Raw genomic sequence first — 17,773 nt, 5'->3', positions numbered from 1 at the left:
TCTCTCTCTTTCTCTCTGATGGAGCGCTAGAAGGGGTCAATCGTCAAGAGTAAAACGCGCTCTTCTGGAAACTTTCGGCCGAGATGTCGCCAGGGCCCCCTTTGACTTCTGGGCCCTTCGAGTTCCCCGCCGCCACTGGCACGGGATTAGGGGCGTTCATGCCGGGATTATAGATCGAACTCAAACTCTTAGTGCGCTCAGCGTCGTCCAAAAGCTTCCTCGCAGCCCCGACGGGTTCGGATCCCTTCATGGTGGCGCTCCGACTTCCGGGTGCGGACGCCGCTGCTGCGCCCTCTGTGATTTGCGCCGTGGGGCGCTGGGCCGGTCTCTGAATCGGTTCGAGGTACGGGCTGGGGAGATAGCCCTGCTTGCCATCGCGGGCGCGACAGCGCCACCATTCGGACGGGTTGCCCATCGGGTCTGTCTTGGAAAGGACGGCGACGAAGTCCCCCTTCTTCACTTCCAGGTCCATGCCCGCCGAGTTCGGCGCGGGCGTGTAGTCGTACAGGACTCGGCAGAAGTCGAGTTTCCGCGGGTCGATGGGCACCTGTTCGCCGTTTGCATTGGGGTAGCTCAGAGGCATCTGTTCTTGTTGTCGGCGCTGTTCTTCTTCCTGCGACTTGGCCAGCGCGCGGATCAGCTTGGTCATGAGATAGGGCAGGCCGAAGACGGCCAGGGCGAAAAATATAAACGGTTTCTTCGACGGGCGTGCAGGTGCGGGACTCCCGTCTGGTAACGTGGCGGGGGGTCGGCCGCCAGAGAGAAAAGAGGAGAAATTGGCCGGGGTGAGTGCTGTGGCGTCCGCCGGGGGTGGGCGGCCGGTCAGTTTGGCCAGCAGCGTGCGGATCCAGCGCAATAATGTATAGATCCCTAGGACTGAGCCCAGGGTTTGACGAAGCGTGCCTAATTGTTCGGCCATTGATACCATCGCTGCAGAACAAAATCAAAAGACTGGTCAGTATTTGCTTTCTTGGTTCTTTTTGAGGTTTGTGTTTGTGTTTGTCGAATCTTGAATCTTGACTGCTGGCTTGCAAGAAAGGGACTCACCGAAAAAAGAAGAATGGGTCGTCATATAAGCGCTCTCCAGCATCTGCGCGAACCCGCCAAATGCACCCACTATGCCCTCCATGATCTGGAAGGTCGCGGCTGTGCTCTGATTCCACGTCTGCGTCAGGCTCTGGTTGTTCGGGTCGCCAGGCATCCCGGGGTAACTCCCGTACCCGCCTCCTCCGTACATCCCACCGCCGTACATGCCGCCGCCCATGCCGTATCCTCCACCGTACATTCCGCCGCTGTACATGCCGCCCATGCCCCCGCCGCCGAATCGATTGTAGGGAGACGAATACGATGAATACGGCGATGAATATGGGCTCGTGCCCATGCCGGCGCCTAATCTGTTTTGGTTCGCGTAGCTCGAGGCCGTCTGATTCACTACATTGTTCAGTGTTGACGGACGATCGGGGAGGGTTGGTGCAGATGTGGATGTAGATGTTGATGTAGGGGTGGAGGCGGAGGTGTTGTTGTTGTTGTTGTTGTTGTTGTTGTTGTTCGTCGCGGGTGCCATCATGGCTGTAGAGCTCATTGGGGCGTTGGTCCCAGAGGACGCTGGAGATGCGGATTAGTGTTGTACCTAAGGAAGATGATTGCTTGGTGAATCAATTACCTACTGCGCCAGCGCGTTCCCAGGGCTTGGGCGGCGAGACGGTCGTCATGTTGTTTTGCACATTATCTTTTCAGTGTGTCGATCCAAGCTGCTCGTCGATGTCGATGCGATGCGTGGTATGATGTGATGTGCAGCGGGCGCAGACTGTCGTGCGTGCTGGCTGTGCTCGTATGGGTTGGCGACAGTATCACCGCTTGCAGAGAATCAAGTGCAGAGCAGAGCCCAATCGCAGAGCTGATGCTCAGACATATAATGATGATAGTGACCCAAAGCGTCGTTGAGGGTGCAGCTGCACGAGCAAAGCAGAGGCAAAGCAGTTCGCGATGCGATCAGTCAATCAATCCGTCAGTCGGTCGGTCAAGTGGCTGGATGGAAGCGAAAAGATGCCGAGGATCATGATCCGCCGGCGGAGTCTGACTCGGAGGAGAAATGTCGCCGCCAAGGAAGAATTGCCTTGAATGGATTAGCGTCATGGTCCTCCCCGTTCCTCCCGAGTTAATCTCGACGACGGCGGATATCGGACAGCAATCCTGGTCTCTACACAGCACTGCAGTGATCCAAGAATATACAACGTGGTGACAGAGGCCTTTTGTCAAGTCACAAGGGAAACAAGATATATGGATAATTTATATACGCACAGGCCTTACTTCTGTCCTTATACAAGACATTCATTATACGACATGTAGCTGAAAACGGTCGATGGCAAAAGAGTCCAGAGGCCGCAAAGTGCGATTTCTGTGTTGAAGGTGTACTTTGAGGCTATGGCAGGGTCTGTCTTGTCGGCTGGCCAGCGTATCTTCCAGTATGCAATACCGGCAGTGAACCCGGAGAAGCATGTCTCTGACAGCCAAGACGTGATGTTAGATCGCATTGGTGTCCTGCTCTACCGATGTGACCTTCATCTTTCGTAAGGCCGGTCGCCATCATTCCTCTCGCTGGTCAACGCAGTAGATTCCGTCAGACAAACCATCCTGTCTAACACGGCCATCTCGTTTTCAGTGGTTTCCATCTCGTGGCCGGTCGGCTCATTGGACGGCAACTCTCCCAACCTATCCCTCCGCACCACTTCCTCATTTGCAGACAGCTCTGCGATCTCCGTAGCTAGCCTTTCACGCATGGTATTGCTGACCCGTGTCCCCTCCAGCTCTTTCCGATCAGGCTTGATGTCGTCTGAATGCAGTTGTGGCTTTTCGTGACCCTCCATTGAGGCTTGGCCTCGGGCAGCCGCGCGCCTTTTGCGCCTTCTTCTGCGAACAAGTAGTGCAATGGTGACTATGACGACAAGCCCGAGTACTCCTCCAGTGACACCGGTTGCGATCTCTGTGGTATGGCTTCGCGCTTGGGAAGTAGCAGCCGATTGACTGGCTGTGGGGCCCGACGTTATCGGACTCGTGAGGCTAGGGAATGCCGAGGCGGGTGGCGACGTCAATGAACTGAAGGAAGAAGAAGCAGAAGAGGTGGTGGAGGCAATCACGGTACCATGTTAGCCCACCCCTTTCGGTTCCCGCGAACAGAGGGGTTCTGGTCTCTGACCCTCATCTGTCGTGCAATTGGCAGCGGTGATGGAGTTGAATACAAGGTAGCTCGCACAGTAGGCGGACGAGGATGTGATAGAGAAAACGTCAGGGTAGAAACTGCAAGTGGCACAAAACGATTCGAAAACTGCCAGCATCGGGACCAAGAGGGCTGGTTCGGTGGGAAGGTCTGTCTTATAGCTGGCAATGCAGTCGGCGCATTCCGTGTACAATATTTGAAACGCCGCAGTTCTCGGACAGAGCATGTTGCATTGTAGTCCGTCCTGCTGGCCTTCTAGTCCAGCTTCGTCTAGTAGATAGGAGGAATCAGTACTCCCCCTTACCTTTGCCGGAAGAACAGAGACTTGAATAACTGCATCTCTCGTATCATTGTGCTGGAACCGCGCTGTCGGCCGTGGTTGTAGCTGCAGCGCTCGTGATTGTATTCGTAGGTTTACTCTCGTTTGCTGCGGGTGTCTCCGCGGAAGAAGCGCCCGAATCGCTGTTGCTGTTGCTAACAGTTGTGCTGTTAGTGCCACTCCCTTGCCGTTGGACGAGCAGGGCGCCTTTCGCAGCAACAGTAGCGGTGATCAGAGTATCAGACCTCATTGTAACTCTAGGTCGCATTCCGAGGCATGGTAGGAAAGAGGGCAAGCAGAAAGGTGTATTTCAATCCATCAGGCTGGGCATGATTGTTGCTCGTTCTTCATAACGCACCAGCACACTAACCTGATAGCTTCTTCGCCCGCGGTCCGGGGCGAAGCAAACTTGGCTGGTGCAAAAGGCAAGCCTGGTATGTACACGGGACGGGCACTGCCTCGGTACGGCGGTATACATTGAGTGACAGGATCTATAGTCAATCACGACCTCGGACGAGCATCACGGCCGCTGTGGCCCCCAAGTCCCGGTGGTTGCTGAGAGGCCAGATCCATAGACTGCAGTAGCTTCGTTATCCTGTTCGAGGCCTTGATCGCCATTGATCCCGGTAAGTGTGGTGATGGGTGTCCCAACTTCCTGTAGTAAGCGATATGGACGAGGCGGACAGAGCAGAGTACCTGGGAAATGTTGTATGATGAGTTGTGGTCTCGAAAGTATCTCAAATGCCTGTCTTCACTCCATCACGCTTTGAACGGCTCGACGGTAACGAGGCCAGTGCCAATGCTCGACAGTAGACCCTACGGACAATCACAACATTCTCTAGTAACAGTCTTGGCAGCCGTCGACTGCACGTGCAGTGCATCGCGTCGGCTCCGAAGCAGCAGGCGATGCTCAATACTGCGCTTCCAATGTCACGGTCCGGTTGTAACAGCTCATCTTTGGTCTGGCGTCGACAATCCCCGAATCTATAACACCTCCTCCGGTTCCAGCCTCCCCTCGCGACCTCTCCAGCCGGCACACTGTTAACGCGCTGCTGCTTGCCCGGGAACACCCTGCGACGACCCCAGTTGTCAGATCTACGTGTGTGACACAACAGCTGTGCCTGTGGAGGATAGCTCGTGAATACAGCCCGTTTCTCAAAGCAGGAACTCTGCATTGGCGACTTTGCAATGAGCTCGCGAAAATACCTCCATGAACTCGACCCTAGATGAGGGCGAGAACACTCTTCGCGATGAAGGCGAAGACGAGCCGAGATATGACTTGGGGCAGGACGCTACCGGCCATCCAGACAAAGACGTGCCGGAGCTCGAACCCCTGACAAATGAAGAATTGGACGCGACACCTTCCGCCGTTCAAACAGAGCAGACTGACGGAATCCAAGACGGCCACAACAGTAGTGACCAGGGTCAGAATGAGGCGGACACGGAAACCGGTAGCGTCGATGGCGTCGTCCCGTCCAGTCGCGGAGACAATGTCTTCCTCAATGACCAACTCCCCTCGGCTCACGACGACACTGCTTCTATTCAGGACTCGGTGCTTTCTTCTCCTCGGAGTGGGACGCCTTCACTCCGTAGTCCAGCTCGGAGAGGGAGTCCTTCGAATGTGCACCGCCCCTTCGATGCCCGGTTTCAATCGCGCCTTTCCAGCGCCCACCTCTCGCAATTGAGGTCAAACTCTCCCGCATTTCTCGGCACCCACTCTCGTCAATCGTCCGTAGCGAGTTTCGGACTGCACACGCCTTCCGAGCCAGATGAATCCACGAGTCCGTGGGATGTTATAAGGTGGAGCAAGTTCAAAAGGATAACAACTCAGGCTTTCTCTGAGGTCGGAAGGAGGAATTTTGGCAGTCCAACCTGTTTGGCGGTTGCCGATCAGCTGGTCATCGGCACATCCAAAGGGCTCGTGCTTGTGTTCGACCACCACCAGAACCACAAGGCGATCATCGGGAGTGGCACCAAGGCGGCGGAGAGCGGTGCAGTCTCGTCTCTTGCCATATCCGCGGACCACACCACCATTGCTGTTGGTCATGTCACCGGCCATATTTTTACGTGGGAGTTAGCCAGACCCAGTAGGCCATTTCTCCATGTTCAGCCAATCGATGTTTCCCATGCACAGGCGAGACGCGCAGATGGACACATAACCGGAAGCGCCGTGCTTCATGTCGGGTTCCTTGGCTACCGCCACACCGCCCTGGTCTCTGCCGACGACAAAGGCCTGGCGTTTTCGCATCTGGCCACCCGTGGCATGGGGGCTGTGAGTCGTGTGGTCCGGACGACTCGAATTCTGGGACGATATCCCGAAGTCGTTTCGCGCACCTCCAAGCCTCAAAAGAAAAGCTCAGTGCTCGCCTTCTCGCCGTTGCCTTTGGGGAACATAGAGCAAAGAACGGACGGACTGGGATTGGTGGCAATGTTGACACCGTATCTGTTGGTCATCGTGTCTACCACGCCAGTGGCCCAGACTCAGCATAAAGCCGCCCGGCCAAAGGAGGTTGCAGCGCACAGTGCCATGACCGCAGCGCTGGCATGGTTTCCGGCGATCAAGTTGAAGACTCAGGGGTCTGAAGTTTTCAAGACCAAACTTGTGTATGCGTGGTCGAACATTCTTACTGTGCTCGAGGTTCATGAAGCACCAGTTGAAGACGAAGCCGATAAGGGCACGCCCCCCGAGCTGCAGTTCCTGGCACGTAGCCGTTATGAAGCCGATGAATCAATTGTTGCTGTGCAATGGCTGAACAGGTCGATTATCGCGGTCTTGACCATCACACAACAACTCCTTATCATCGAAGATCTCACGATGCACGTCACGGACGCTTTCGACCTGCTCGGAAAGAATATATACCATGTGGACCTCTACTCGCAACAACTGCGGGCCATCATCGAGAGCCTCGATGAAGAAGACATATCCATGCATGGGGTGGTGGCCGATGCATTCCACATGAGTTTTCGAGCATACAAAGGCCGGTTGTTTCTTCTGGGATTTAACGACATCTGGACGGGTGCCCTTACCAACTGGGCTGATCGGCTTCTGGCGTTGATCAATGCGGGCGACTTCATCGGCGCCATTCGACTGGCCACCAAGTACTACCAGGGCGAAGGAGAGAAGGCGACCATCGGGCTCCCCGAAGACGACCGTGTGCGGTCTGGTCTGGTTCGGGACAAGCTGTTCGAGATGATGACCGCTTCGTTGAAGTATGCCTTTGGCAAAAATCAGCAAGCAGGCAATGAAATCATTGAGAAGCCTCAAATGATCGAACTGGCTGACGCCTGCATCAAAGCGTGCCTGGTGACAGAGGATCTGGATTTTCTGTTCGAGGACGTGTTCACCTGGTACGATGATCACGACCACGGAGGTTTGTTTGTGGATGTTCTGGAACCCTACATTCTAGATCAACGAATCGTCTCTATCCCTCCGCCGGCGTTGAAGACCCTGATCAACCACTTTGTCATGACCCACACGCCGGCGGCATTGGAAGAAATGATTTGCATGCTCGACACTTCCACGATGGACATCGATCAAGTGACGATGTTGTGTAAGAAGTACAACTTGTATGATGCGTACATTTACGTCTGGACAATGGCACTCCGCGACTTTGTCTCGCCATTAACTCTCTTGCTTGATCTTGCCGACACCGAACCAACCTCCCCTGCGCCGGGCATCAATTCTATTGATAAATACAGCATAGCCCAGAAGGTTTTCCCGTACATCTCTTATATCCTCACTGGTCGCGTCTATCCAACGGAAGCCTACATGAGTGATGAAGAGTCTGTCCAAGCAAAGAGTCAAATCTACGATTTCTTCTTCTCCGGAACGGATACCTCCATGGGAGAGCCAAAGAAGACCGCGAAACTCCCTGGAGCACAAAAGACGGCAGGTTCCTTTGAGATTCTCACTCGCATACTGCATTTTGATGCCGCAAGCTTTATTGCTGCCATGAACGAGGCTTTCGAAGACAGCTTCCTCAACAGCGGCGATGATGGCGCCCTCAACAACGGGGGGACATATCAAGTCGCGAGCATCCGGATGTTTACCCGCCAATACATCGTGCGCATACTGTTGGAAGTCATGTCCGCCGGTTTCGAGCCAGAAGATACGATCTACCTGGATATGTTTATAGCGAGAAATTTGGCCAAGTACCCTCAGTACCTGGTTCTCTCCGGTACCATTTTGCAAGACATCTTTGTCAGGTTGTGTCGATATCCTGACGACAGTATGCATGATGACGCCCAATTGAGTCTGGAATATCTCTTGTCGACATATCAGCCGCCGAACCTGCTGGGGGTGGTGCCGCTGTTGCAAGAGGCTAGGTTTTACCGCGTCCTCAAGTCTGTCTTCAGGCAAGAATCCAGGTATGCCGACTTGATCCATACCTATTTCCTTGATGACGAGGACCAAGACGGTGTATTTTCTTCTATCGTGGGGTGTCTGCGAAAGGGATCACCATTGACCGAGCATCAACGTCAAGAAGTCAGACAGGCCATCGAGGAGCATGCCCTTGACCTGGTCAGGATTGATGTGCGGAGAACCGCAGCTACCGTGGATGAAGTGGCACCTGAACTGCTCGACACATTCATACGCGTCCTGGCCGATGAAGCGTTTGATCAGTACGAATTCTTGAAAGAGTTACTGGAGCCTGAAAGTCATCGGCGGGCCAAGCGAGGATATAGCAACGAGATTATGGAGTTGTATGTCCGGCTGCTTTGTCAATTTGACCCTTCACACGTGAAAGAATATGTGGAGACTGTGAAGGAGGGCGATATCAGGCTTGCAGAAGTATTGCCGACCATCGAGGACAGCGGGATCATTGATGCCGTGGTCATTCTTCAGGCTCGACAAGGGCAGGTCAAAGAAGCTATGGGACGGTTGGTCCGGCATCTGTCTTTCTTGGGCTCGACTCTCAAAACCATCACCTCAGACTATCCAGACCAAGAGGACAGTGGGTCGATCAGACATTCTGGTCAGAACGTACTGGAAGCGATTGAAAAGTACGCACGAGTGGGAATCTGGCTGTGTCAAAGTCAAATGAAGAATGTTCGCAAAGCGACTGCCGTTGCCAAGTCTCCTCGACGGTCCGGCAGTGCCACTCGCGCGCTGTCTTTTGAGGAGAATCTCTGGCTCGACCTGATACTCTCGGTGGTATCGGTGGCTCGAGAGATGTCTATCGGAGGCGGGCAACGTGACGAAGCCAGCCGCGAGCTCAGTGAGTCTTTACGGACCACGATCCAACAGGTATTTTCTGCTCTGCTGTCCAGTACCACGTCAATCCGGGAGGCTTCTGGGGGCCAGGACATGATGTTCCTGCGCATTCTGCGTGCCTTTCTCACCCATGCAGCGGTGGCAAGCCCGTCACTGTCCGAACTACGCAGTGTCATCGGGTCCATCTTTTCGGCCTACGCGTATGAAGAGTCACTTCTATCACTATCCAACTCTATACTGGACAAGGATGTGTTTGTACATCTCCACGAAGCTGCGGCGTTGCGGCAGCGGGGCTGGAGACCCAGAGGACAATTGTGTGAGGTCTGTCGACGCCGCGTATGGGGTCCGAGCATTGGGACACGCGTGTGGGAAGAATGGCAGAAAAGGGAAGACCTCCGAAGTGTACGTCGACGGCTCTTACAACAAGACGAACTCGCGCAGGAAGACAACGGGGCTCGAGGCAAGGGTAAAGCCGCGGTTGACACGCGTGTGCAGCAGCCTCTGGTTGGAGATGGGCCAAATGCAGACAGTCAGTCGACGGAGAGTCTAGGGCCCATTGTGGTGTTTTCTTGCCGGCATGTGTATCATCAGAAATGCTTGGGGCCTGGACATATTGAGGAAGGCGGCCCTCCGTTGCTGTGTCCGGCGTGTGTAGATTAGCGGACCACAAACCAACAAGGATTTCTTGACGTTGCGTTCTTCTTATTTCTCTTATGGGCACATCATGATACATATCTCGACTGACGGCCAGACTCTGGCGCGTACCGAGTACACGAGGAGTGGATATGTGGCCACTGTCCTGTAGTCTCTCTCTCTCTCTTTGACCCCTGGATGGATTCGTCGATTCGAAACGTCGAGGGGGTCTAGCCTCGCACGTGACATGAGTCTATAAAACACCTGATTGGACGGCAGGCGAGATTGATAGACGCCTTTCTGGAGCTTCTGGATGTCGGTTTGGCATCTTGCCCCTTTTCTCTGCCAATTCCTCTTTCTTCCCAGCCCCTTCATTCCTTCATTCTCCCCATCCGCCTCCCATCCGCCTCCCACTCCACTGTTTCACCCTATCATGGCTTAGCCAAATATCAAGACCGTATACAGCGCGCGCGCGTTTCACGTCTACGGAGTGTCATGCATGAGGCCATCGTTTCACGCGTGTGAAAGCGGCGCTCATTCCTCACTGCCACTCGTTGCTTCGAAACATGGCCCTCGTCGCGAGCTCCCCCTCGTCCGGATTTGTGTCTACCCAACTCCCAGCTAGCCAGCCATGGGCGACAAAGAGTCCCAGGGGAAATCGTGCAATCGAATTCTCCTGATCCGCTCTCTATTCGTTCATTCTGGATATGTACATCTTACATCTATTCCCGGCACGGCGGGGCCCATCCCTTGCGGCTCGAGCCAACATACCGACGCGACAGAAAGGCTGGAAAAGACTTGGAAGAAAGGCACAAGACATCTGAACCCCACCCGTTTTTCTCTGCACTGCACTTACGTCCGCGAACGAGCCATCCTGCGAGACTTGCTCCTGTCTTTCTGCATGTCAGATGTGCGTCTTTGCCAGGCGGACGCACACCAAAGCCAGCCTTGAGTCAAGGTCTCAGGTGGACATTCCCGGTGCCAAAGTCAGAACGCGTCAAGAAGGGAGCGTGAACCAGCTGCAGCGTGTGAGGGTCAGTGCTGCCTCGTGCATACATGTGGGGGTGCCCTGGCTTCGCCTCGCCTTGCAGATGGCCAGATCGGATCTGGGCCCTGTCTCCATCCCATGCGCCCCCTTTCCATGTACCCCCCCGGTCAAGGTGACTTTTTTCGATATACCTCCTACATATACCATGGTTGTGACCTCTCGTTTCCTTCCAGGTTGGTCTTGTCCCATTCCCGGTGCGTGGTTTGCTTGGTCCTCTCGAGTCAAGGTCATTTGACTATCCCGCTATTCAGCAGCAACAGCAACAGCATATTTGCGTCCACTCCTTTCGTGACACTCCTTGGTCATTGCGTCTTGGATTAAATCCAGACCCGTCGCTCCTTATTGTCTATCATTTCCAAACCCATATCAGATACATCACATATCAGATATATCAAACATGTTGGCTTCTATACTGTTGGCACTGGCAGGTCTAGTGTCTCTCAGCACAGCTGGTTATGTGCTGGAAGACGACTACACCACGGACGAGTTCTTCTCCATGTTCAACTTCTTCACTGTATGTGCTGTCCTTTATCCCTACTGATCTCGTGAAGAGGATCGCCAGACTGACCGAATAAATAGGATGCAGATCCAACCAATGGCTACGTGACATATGTCGACGAAAACACCGCCCAAAATGGCGGCATGATCAGCACCACCAACGGCTCCATCTACATGGGCGTCGACTATACCAACGTGGCGACGGGATCAGGCCGGAACAGCGTCCGACTGACGAGCAAGAAGTCCTACACGCACGGCTTGATCGTCCTCGATCTCTCGCACATGCCTGGCGGAGTGTGCGGAACATGGCCGGCATTCTGGACGGTTGGCCCCAACTGGCCCGAGGCCGGGGAGATTGATATCATCGAGGGAGTGAACTTGCAACTGGGGAACAGCATGGCTCTACACACAACGCCCGGCTGCAGTATCACCCACAACGGCCTGTTCTCTGGAGTGATAGCCACGCCGAACTGCGACGTCAATGCCGCCGGCCAGCCGACGAACGCGGGCTGCGCGATCGTGACCCCGAATCTGGCCAGTTTCGGCAACGGATTCAACCTAGGTCAAGGCGGCGTCTACGCCACGGAATGGACCAGCGCGGGCATCAACATCTGGTTCTTCCCTCGCTCGGCGATCCCGAGCGACCTTGCATCCGGCAATCCAGACCCGTCGAACTGGGGAAGCCCGACCGCCGCGTTCGGCGGCGGATGCGAGATCGACGACTTCTTCAACAGCCACCAGATCGTCTTCGACACCACCTTCTGCGGCGACTGGGCCGGGAACGTGTGGAGTGCCGACCCCATCTGCGGTGCCAAAGCCCCGTCGTGCCAGAACTATGTGCAGAACAACCCTTCGGCTTTCGCCGATGCGTACTGGTCCATCAATTCATTGAAGGTGTACCAGGGCTCATCCAGCGGCAGTGCGAACGGCACCGTCTCCTCGGCTCCGCAGAGCGCGACCGTTTCGGCGTCTGCTGGCGTCTCCAGTGCTTCTGGGTTGCCTGGTGTCAGTGTCAGTGTGCCTCTCCTTCCAACGCCCGCGTCCGCGAGTGGAATCCCCACCACGGGCTTCAGTCGCGGCGGGAACGGCAGACCCACCAAGACCTGGGGCGTGGCTGCGAACTTTGCTGCGGGCGTTGCTGGTTCTGAACAGACCCAGACTCCGACCACCGAGGACGGCGCCAGCCCGACTGTTGCTGCCGACGCCGCCGTCACTGAATCGCCTGATGGTGGCGTTGTCTTTGCCGCTGACGCTGCAGCAGATGACGACTCTGCCGATTTCACCGAATATGTCACCGTCACAGCCGTCACGTACGAGTACTTTGGCGGCAAGGACAAGAAGAAGCGCGAACCTCATGCCGCTGCGGAGGTGGCGGTTGAGAAACGCGTCCCCGGTCCCATCGACGCCAATGTCGAAGCCCGAAGCCAGGAAGCCGCTCATCTGCTCAAGCATAGACGTTCTCACGGAAACGTTCACCGACGACATCTGCTCAGACATGGTCTTTCGGCTGCAAAACTTGTCGAGGAATGAGCGCAGCGCACTGAAACTGAAACGATTCTGCGCACCAAGGAAGGGGTTTTCCTCGGCCATTGAGGGCGGCAGCATTACGTGAAGTCTGGTCGCATCTCCCAATGCCTGAGGATGCCAGCAGCAAGCCTCACCACCACCACAAGACACGACGCAGGCGTCGACACGTCCTTGGTGGACTATTGATGCTGTCAAGACCTTCTCGACCTTCTCAACCTTCTCGTGATGGATGGGATATGATGTGATGCTCGCCATGACCAAACCGCTTTTTCCGCCCATATTATATATTTGCCTCGACTCTCATCAAGCCAGCGGTGGGCCCACATCTTATCATCTCTCCAAAGCCTGTCTTGGACCTACTACGTCCTTCGTCGAGCGACACCTGTCCAAGACAAGACAAGCATGTCGACATCATCCCAGCAATCACTCCAACCTTTTTCTTTTTCTCCTTTCTCCAACACAAGCATCTTCTAGAGCTGGACTCCGAGATGCCATGTGAGCTGGTCCCCTGGCGCTTGAAGTTCAGCCGATACACTGGAGGGATACATGATTTTCGGGAGCTGGGAGCTGGTCTCTTTCCTGAGTCATGAAACTGAAGCGAGTATGAAGCAATGCACAAGGATATGGTATAGATAGGGACATGACCTTCCTTGCTTCTGCAATCATTGGCACATCATGAGATATGGGCCAGGTTGGGATGGCAAGTCCAACCCCCTCCGTCCACTGGGATGGAATGCCATGGGAAGGACACATGCGACTCATATGACTGAGTGATTGCATCTTTGATGAAGCAGCATACTTCAAGGGGGTGATTCTGAATCAAAAGGGGTGGTGGATGGAGCAGAGAAGGCGAGTTTGAACGAGTTTGAACGAAGATGAATGGATTCCAGCAGCAAGCAAGCAAGCATTTAGCATCTTATGCGATATGGATTATGTGTTCCGGATTTATATATCGATGTCTTTCTGTGCTCATGCAGACTTCAATGGATTCTTGGCATGGTCATCGTTGTGAACCTCCACTGCAGTGCGCTGTTTGGGTCTATGATGCGAGTTTTCTCTTCTCTGCTTAAACTATAATAGAAGTAGAGCAACGACATACGCACCTGTAGACCACAGTAATGGATCGCTGATCGCTGGTCCCTGATGGAAACAATTATTGCAACAAAGAATACCTATCTATCTATCTGTGGGCAGAGCTGGTACTATTCCTTCCATACATGTCTCTCTTCAAATACATAGTCTCTCTTCAGATACATAGTCTCTCTTCAGATACATAGTCTCTCTTCAGATACATATTCTCTCTCTCTATAATGGAGATCTGGCCATATATTTCGCCGGATTGAAACCACCTTGAAGGATAGGATGAAATCAGAATGACCGAGCAAAAAAGGAAGAGAGAAAACGGAGAACACACCGTGAAGGTTCAACACTCCCGATAAATAGATCAGTCGTCCTGAGACAGCCCTTCGCTCTTCGCTGTTCGAGAAAATGCAGAGACTCCTGACTTGAGTTCAAAGTCGAGATCTGGGTGTGAGATCGAGCAAGCACGAGTATTGATAGTGGTAGGTAGGTAGGTAGGTAGGTAGGTAGGATGCGAAACGGAAGACAAAGACAGCAATACTTTTTATGACAACAAGTACTTTGACTACAAGGCTCGATCGAATTAGATTGATTGATTGATTTGATTTGATTTGGATTTGATAGATGAATTTCAATTCAATATCACGGCCGTGGCGACATTAATGATACATTTTCAGTCTCCAAGGACCGTGGATCATGGATCATGCATAGACACGGTCGCTTTTCGGGGTTGCTATTTGCCCTTTGCCGCTCGCTCCTTTTCCTGACTTTGCCTCCCTTCTGAGGATCCAGTCCAGGTACCGTACATGGTACGTGACTGTCCTCCAATCTGTCTCGACCATAAGGTTGGGATTTTAGGGGTATCGTTTGAAATAAAGTGATGCATCACCCCAAAGAGCCAGGGTGTTTGTTGACTCCTGTCCGAAAATGCCATGAATGATTGAATGATTGATTGAGTAGCTTCGACAATTAGATAGAACCAGGTCAGACACTCCCTCCGCCTGAACCGAATGATCATCACAGGTCATGAATAATTAACCGATAAAACAAAAGGAAATGAGTTCGTAGAGCCTGGGAGGGAGCTGCCTGTTTGCCTGATGTGAAGATCAATGATCTGATTATCAATGATCACATCACCATCGTTCATGCGTGGCACCATCCCCAAAAGGAGATTCGGTCGGAAGATTCTGCGCGGCGTAATACAGCGATCGACCCGCAGCGCTGGCACTTCGACTGCCGACTTCCGGGCCAAAGTCGAAACGTTCAAACTCATTCAGACTGCTGATGTCCGACTTGGCTTCGATGTCTTCATACTCGTCCGGGTCGGAGACGATGCTGGCATGTCTTGACGTCGGCGGCCAAAGGCCGGTAGGGGACGAAGGAGGTCGGGTGCGACGTTTGGATCTCGGTCGGTCGCTGACGCTGCCGCCATAGAAACTGTCCTCGTCTTCTCTCAGGGTATCGCCAGGGATCAGTTGTGACCGGGTTGCAGGAGGAGGCAGTTTAGGTGACGGACTCGGCTCGGCGGGAGTATAAGCCAGACGAGACGAGTTTGAGTGGCCCAGTCTGGCGATGCGGACGTTTTCTTCCGTTAAGCCATGGCCTCGTGGGCTGGCTGAATTTGGTGTGTGGCTCAGTTTCTCGTTCGCCATGTCGGATGTGTTGATTGCTGGGGGAGGGGTGCGTTTCGCTCCAGGGCCTCTGATTCGGATGGGTGCGTCCTTGACGATCGGGGAGTATTGCGAAATTGATGATGCGCCATTGTAAGCTCCCGGTGGAGGTGCTGCGAGATGGGGAGGCGCTTGGGCTCGAACGTGGTGGTTCATGCTGGGTGACGGATCACGCAGACGGAACTCGTTAGCGGCACTCGACGCTGCTGCTGCTGCTGCTGCTGCTGCTGCACTCGGTCTAGGGTTTCCTGGTAATCCTGGGAATCCTTGTGGAGATCTGACCGGGCTCGTACGTTGAGACGCATAGCCTGGGCCAGGACTAGGAGCCATTCTTGGGGGGTCTCGAGAAACGGTGCGTAGAGGAGGCGGCGGTCTCGGCCCAGGCAGGCTGTCGCTGCGTTCGCGATATGGCATGGGGGTTCTGTTTGATGGTGGTGGGACAGGCCGAATCGGGCCGGCCGGTCTGGGTACAGGTGAATTGAAATTTTTATATTGGCGAGGTTGAGAAGGACTTCCAGATCGTTTGTCGCTAAAGGGCGGATTGTACGGGATTCGAACGGGAGTTGTTTGCTGGGGGGTCAACGGTCGTGCAACTCCTATTTGTGTTGATGGCCACTCGGAATTGGTCGGCGGCGGGGTTTGTAAAGATAAAGAGGGAAGTTCCTTTTGTGTGATGGCGGGTGATCTCTTCTCGAAGACCGGCATATCTGAGGCAGTTGATCTCCCACTGTTCGACCGGCTGCTGAGTTTCTCTCCTTTACCGGTCATGACAAACTCCGGCTGGCTCTCTAGTTCTCTTCTATGCCTCCGACGCATGAAGAACCAGAACGCCCCCAGGGAGGCCACCAGCACAACGATGATCGGGACGACAATCGCAGGCACAAGAGTGCTGAGGTTAGACGTGGAGTTGGCAGCGGCGGCACTCGTTGTGGCAGAAGCCGATGCCGAAGCCGAAGCCGAAGCTGAAGCCGTGGAAGTGGTCGGTCGGGTTTCCGTCGAGCTCGATTGAGCAGCCGCGGACGTGAGAGAGGCATACTCGAAAGGATCGGTTATGATCCGCACTCGTTCGGTGGTGATTGTTGAGACGGTGTTTAGACTGGTGATGGACTGAGCGAGAGTTTCTGTTTCTGTGATGGTGGTAAGTCCCGACGGGGCTTGAGCAGTTGCTATCGGAGCGGTCGCAGAAGGATTGGGAGTGACATTGGTGGGTGCTATCGACGGTGGAAGCGTTGCTGTTGGATTCCCAATGCTGGCCGGTAGCGTGCCGATACCGTCGGCCGTCTGAGGCTCTCGTTTGTGCCAGGCAAGAAGTCCGTGGCGCACCATTCTGCCTGTCTGTCCGTCTGGCAGACGAGAGGAACGGTGAAGAGGTCCAGATCAAGTTGAAGTGTGAGGACGCGACGGTGAGAGTCGAGGTTGGGTGTACGATGAATCAGAATGCTGTGGTAGCTCCTTTTGCGCGCGGCACTGTCAAAGAGTGGCATGGGTGGCCTCGGTTGTAGACGTAGACGGAGAGATCATCGTGGAGGAGAGGACTAGCGCGAGGCCATCAGGCTGGAGGGAAATTGGACACGCAGGACTAGTATAGCGAAACCCAAAATCAAACCCAGATATCAAGCAACAGTTGAAGAGCGCAACACTTTGGCTCGAAGACAGCAGATGAACAATCGACTATGGATGTCAGTCTGTGACCAGCATCAGACAAGAGAAAAACACGTTGGATGGCGAGACGGCTGGCGTCTGCTGAGGATGCCCGAGACCAGTGGAGAGAGAGAGACACACAGAAAAACGTCTGCTGGATGCAAAGAGGGCTGAGTGCTGAGCAGTGATAGGCCCGAGGGCGCGTTTGGGAGGGTCGCACACGGAAGGGAGGTGTTTCGAAACGCCCAAAGGGGGAAAACGCGGGAGCTGGTCAAACACCAGGCTGGCGGGAAAACTGGGGGCTGCCGAGGACCGACTTTGCCTGTCAGGGTCCGATCGAGGCTGATCGCTGGCTGTTGGTGCCAGTCTGGAGTAAAACATCTGGTTCTGGCATCTCACAAGTGGCCCAACGCCCCCGCCTAGTATCCGAATCCCCTGTCGGACCGATGAGAGTTCGTCATCTGGCAGTATATCAACCAGAGCCTGACGGGATGACTCGCATAATCGTCAGGCTCTGGCAGCTTCAATCTTGAGGGTGTATATATATCACGACCACGGTCAATCCAGACCACAGATGACCGAGACTGAGGGCGAGGAGACGCGGAGTGTAAAGGTATAGAGAGAGGTGCCCCGTGCTTAATGCCCGGTGGCTGGTGGTGGAACGCGGTGGGAAGAAACACGAGAAAAAGGGGTAGGGCCGCGGGCGGAAGAACACCGACGCTATTGGCCAAGAGATGGGTCGACGGGATCCACTAAATTATCGCGACATGATTGGATAAACTACTCTGATTGCGATAAGATAAGATTAGATGCTGACTGATCCGAGTCCCTCCACTCCGCCTTGTCCATTTCAATCAATCACGGTCCCACAACATCTGTTCTTACTTCACTCCAGACTGCTATTCGTGAAGATCTTCAGTCGTGT

At 54.3% G+C, this 17,773-nt stretch overlaps 5 protein-coding genes across 5 annotated transcripts; 2 read left to right on the top strand and 3 right to left on the bottom strand.

The window, feature by feature from the left end:
• Positions 1-43: 43 nt before the first annotated feature.
• Positions 44-1,564, bottom strand: A1O1_05533 (uncharacterized protein; the record flags this gene model as incomplete). Its single annotated transcript, XM_007726419.1, has 2 exons — positions 44-930; positions 1,048-1,564. The coding sequence occupies 2 exons, from the start codon at positions 1,562-1,564 to the stop codon at positions 44-46; spliced, it is 1,404 nt and encodes a 467-aa protein (XP_007724609.1).
• A 997-nt stretch (positions 1,565-2,561) lies between these two features.
• A1O1_05532 (uncharacterized protein) lies at positions 2,562-3,568 on the bottom strand (the record flags this gene model as incomplete). The annotated part of the gene is made up of 2 exons (XM_007726418.1): positions 2,562-3,096; positions 3,522-3,568. The coding sequence occupies 2 exons, from the start codon at positions 3,566-3,568 to the stop codon at positions 2,562-2,564; spliced, it is 582 nt and encodes a 193-aa protein (XP_007724608.1).
• Positions 3,569-4,746: 1,178 nt separating this feature from the next.
• On the top strand, positions 4,747-9,411 carry A1O1_05531 (uncharacterized protein; the record flags this gene model as incomplete). Its single annotated transcript, XM_007726417.1, has 1 exon — positions 4,747-9,411. The coding sequence occupies one exon, from the start codon at positions 4,747-4,749 to the stop codon at positions 9,409-9,411; it is 4,665 nt and encodes a 1,554-aa protein (XP_007724607.1).
• A 1,418-nt stretch (positions 9,412-10,829) lies between these two features.
• Positions 10,830-12,460, top strand: A1O1_05530 (endo-1,3(4)-beta-glucanase; the record flags this gene model as incomplete). The annotated part of the gene is made up of 2 exons (XM_007726416.1): positions 10,830-10,946; positions 11,012-12,460. The coding sequence occupies 2 exons, from the start codon at positions 10,830-10,832 to the stop codon at positions 12,458-12,460; spliced, it is 1,566 nt and encodes a 521-aa protein (XP_007724606.1).
• A 2,210-nt stretch (positions 12,461-14,670) lies between these two features.
• A1O1_05529 (uncharacterized protein) lies at positions 14,671-16,533 on the bottom strand (the record flags this gene model as incomplete). The annotated part of the gene is made up of 1 exon (XM_007726415.1): positions 14,671-16,533. One exon carries the CDS (start codon positions 16,531-16,533, stop codon positions 14,671-14,673), a length of 1,863 nt encoding a protein of 620 aa, XP_007724605.1.
• Between the last annotated feature and the right edge of the window lie 1,240 nt (positions 16,534-17,773).

The sequence above is a fragment of the Capronia coronata genome (assembly GCF_000585585.1).
Source record: "Capronia coronata CBS 617.96 chromosome Unknown acBCG-supercont1.4, whole genome shotgun sequence".
NCBI lineage: Eukaryota > Fungi > Ascomycota > Eurotiomycetes > Chaetothyriales > Herpotrichiellaceae > Capronia > Capronia coronata.
Note: the sequence above shows the minus strand (reverse complement) of the source record. Positions and strands in the feature narration are given on the sequence as shown.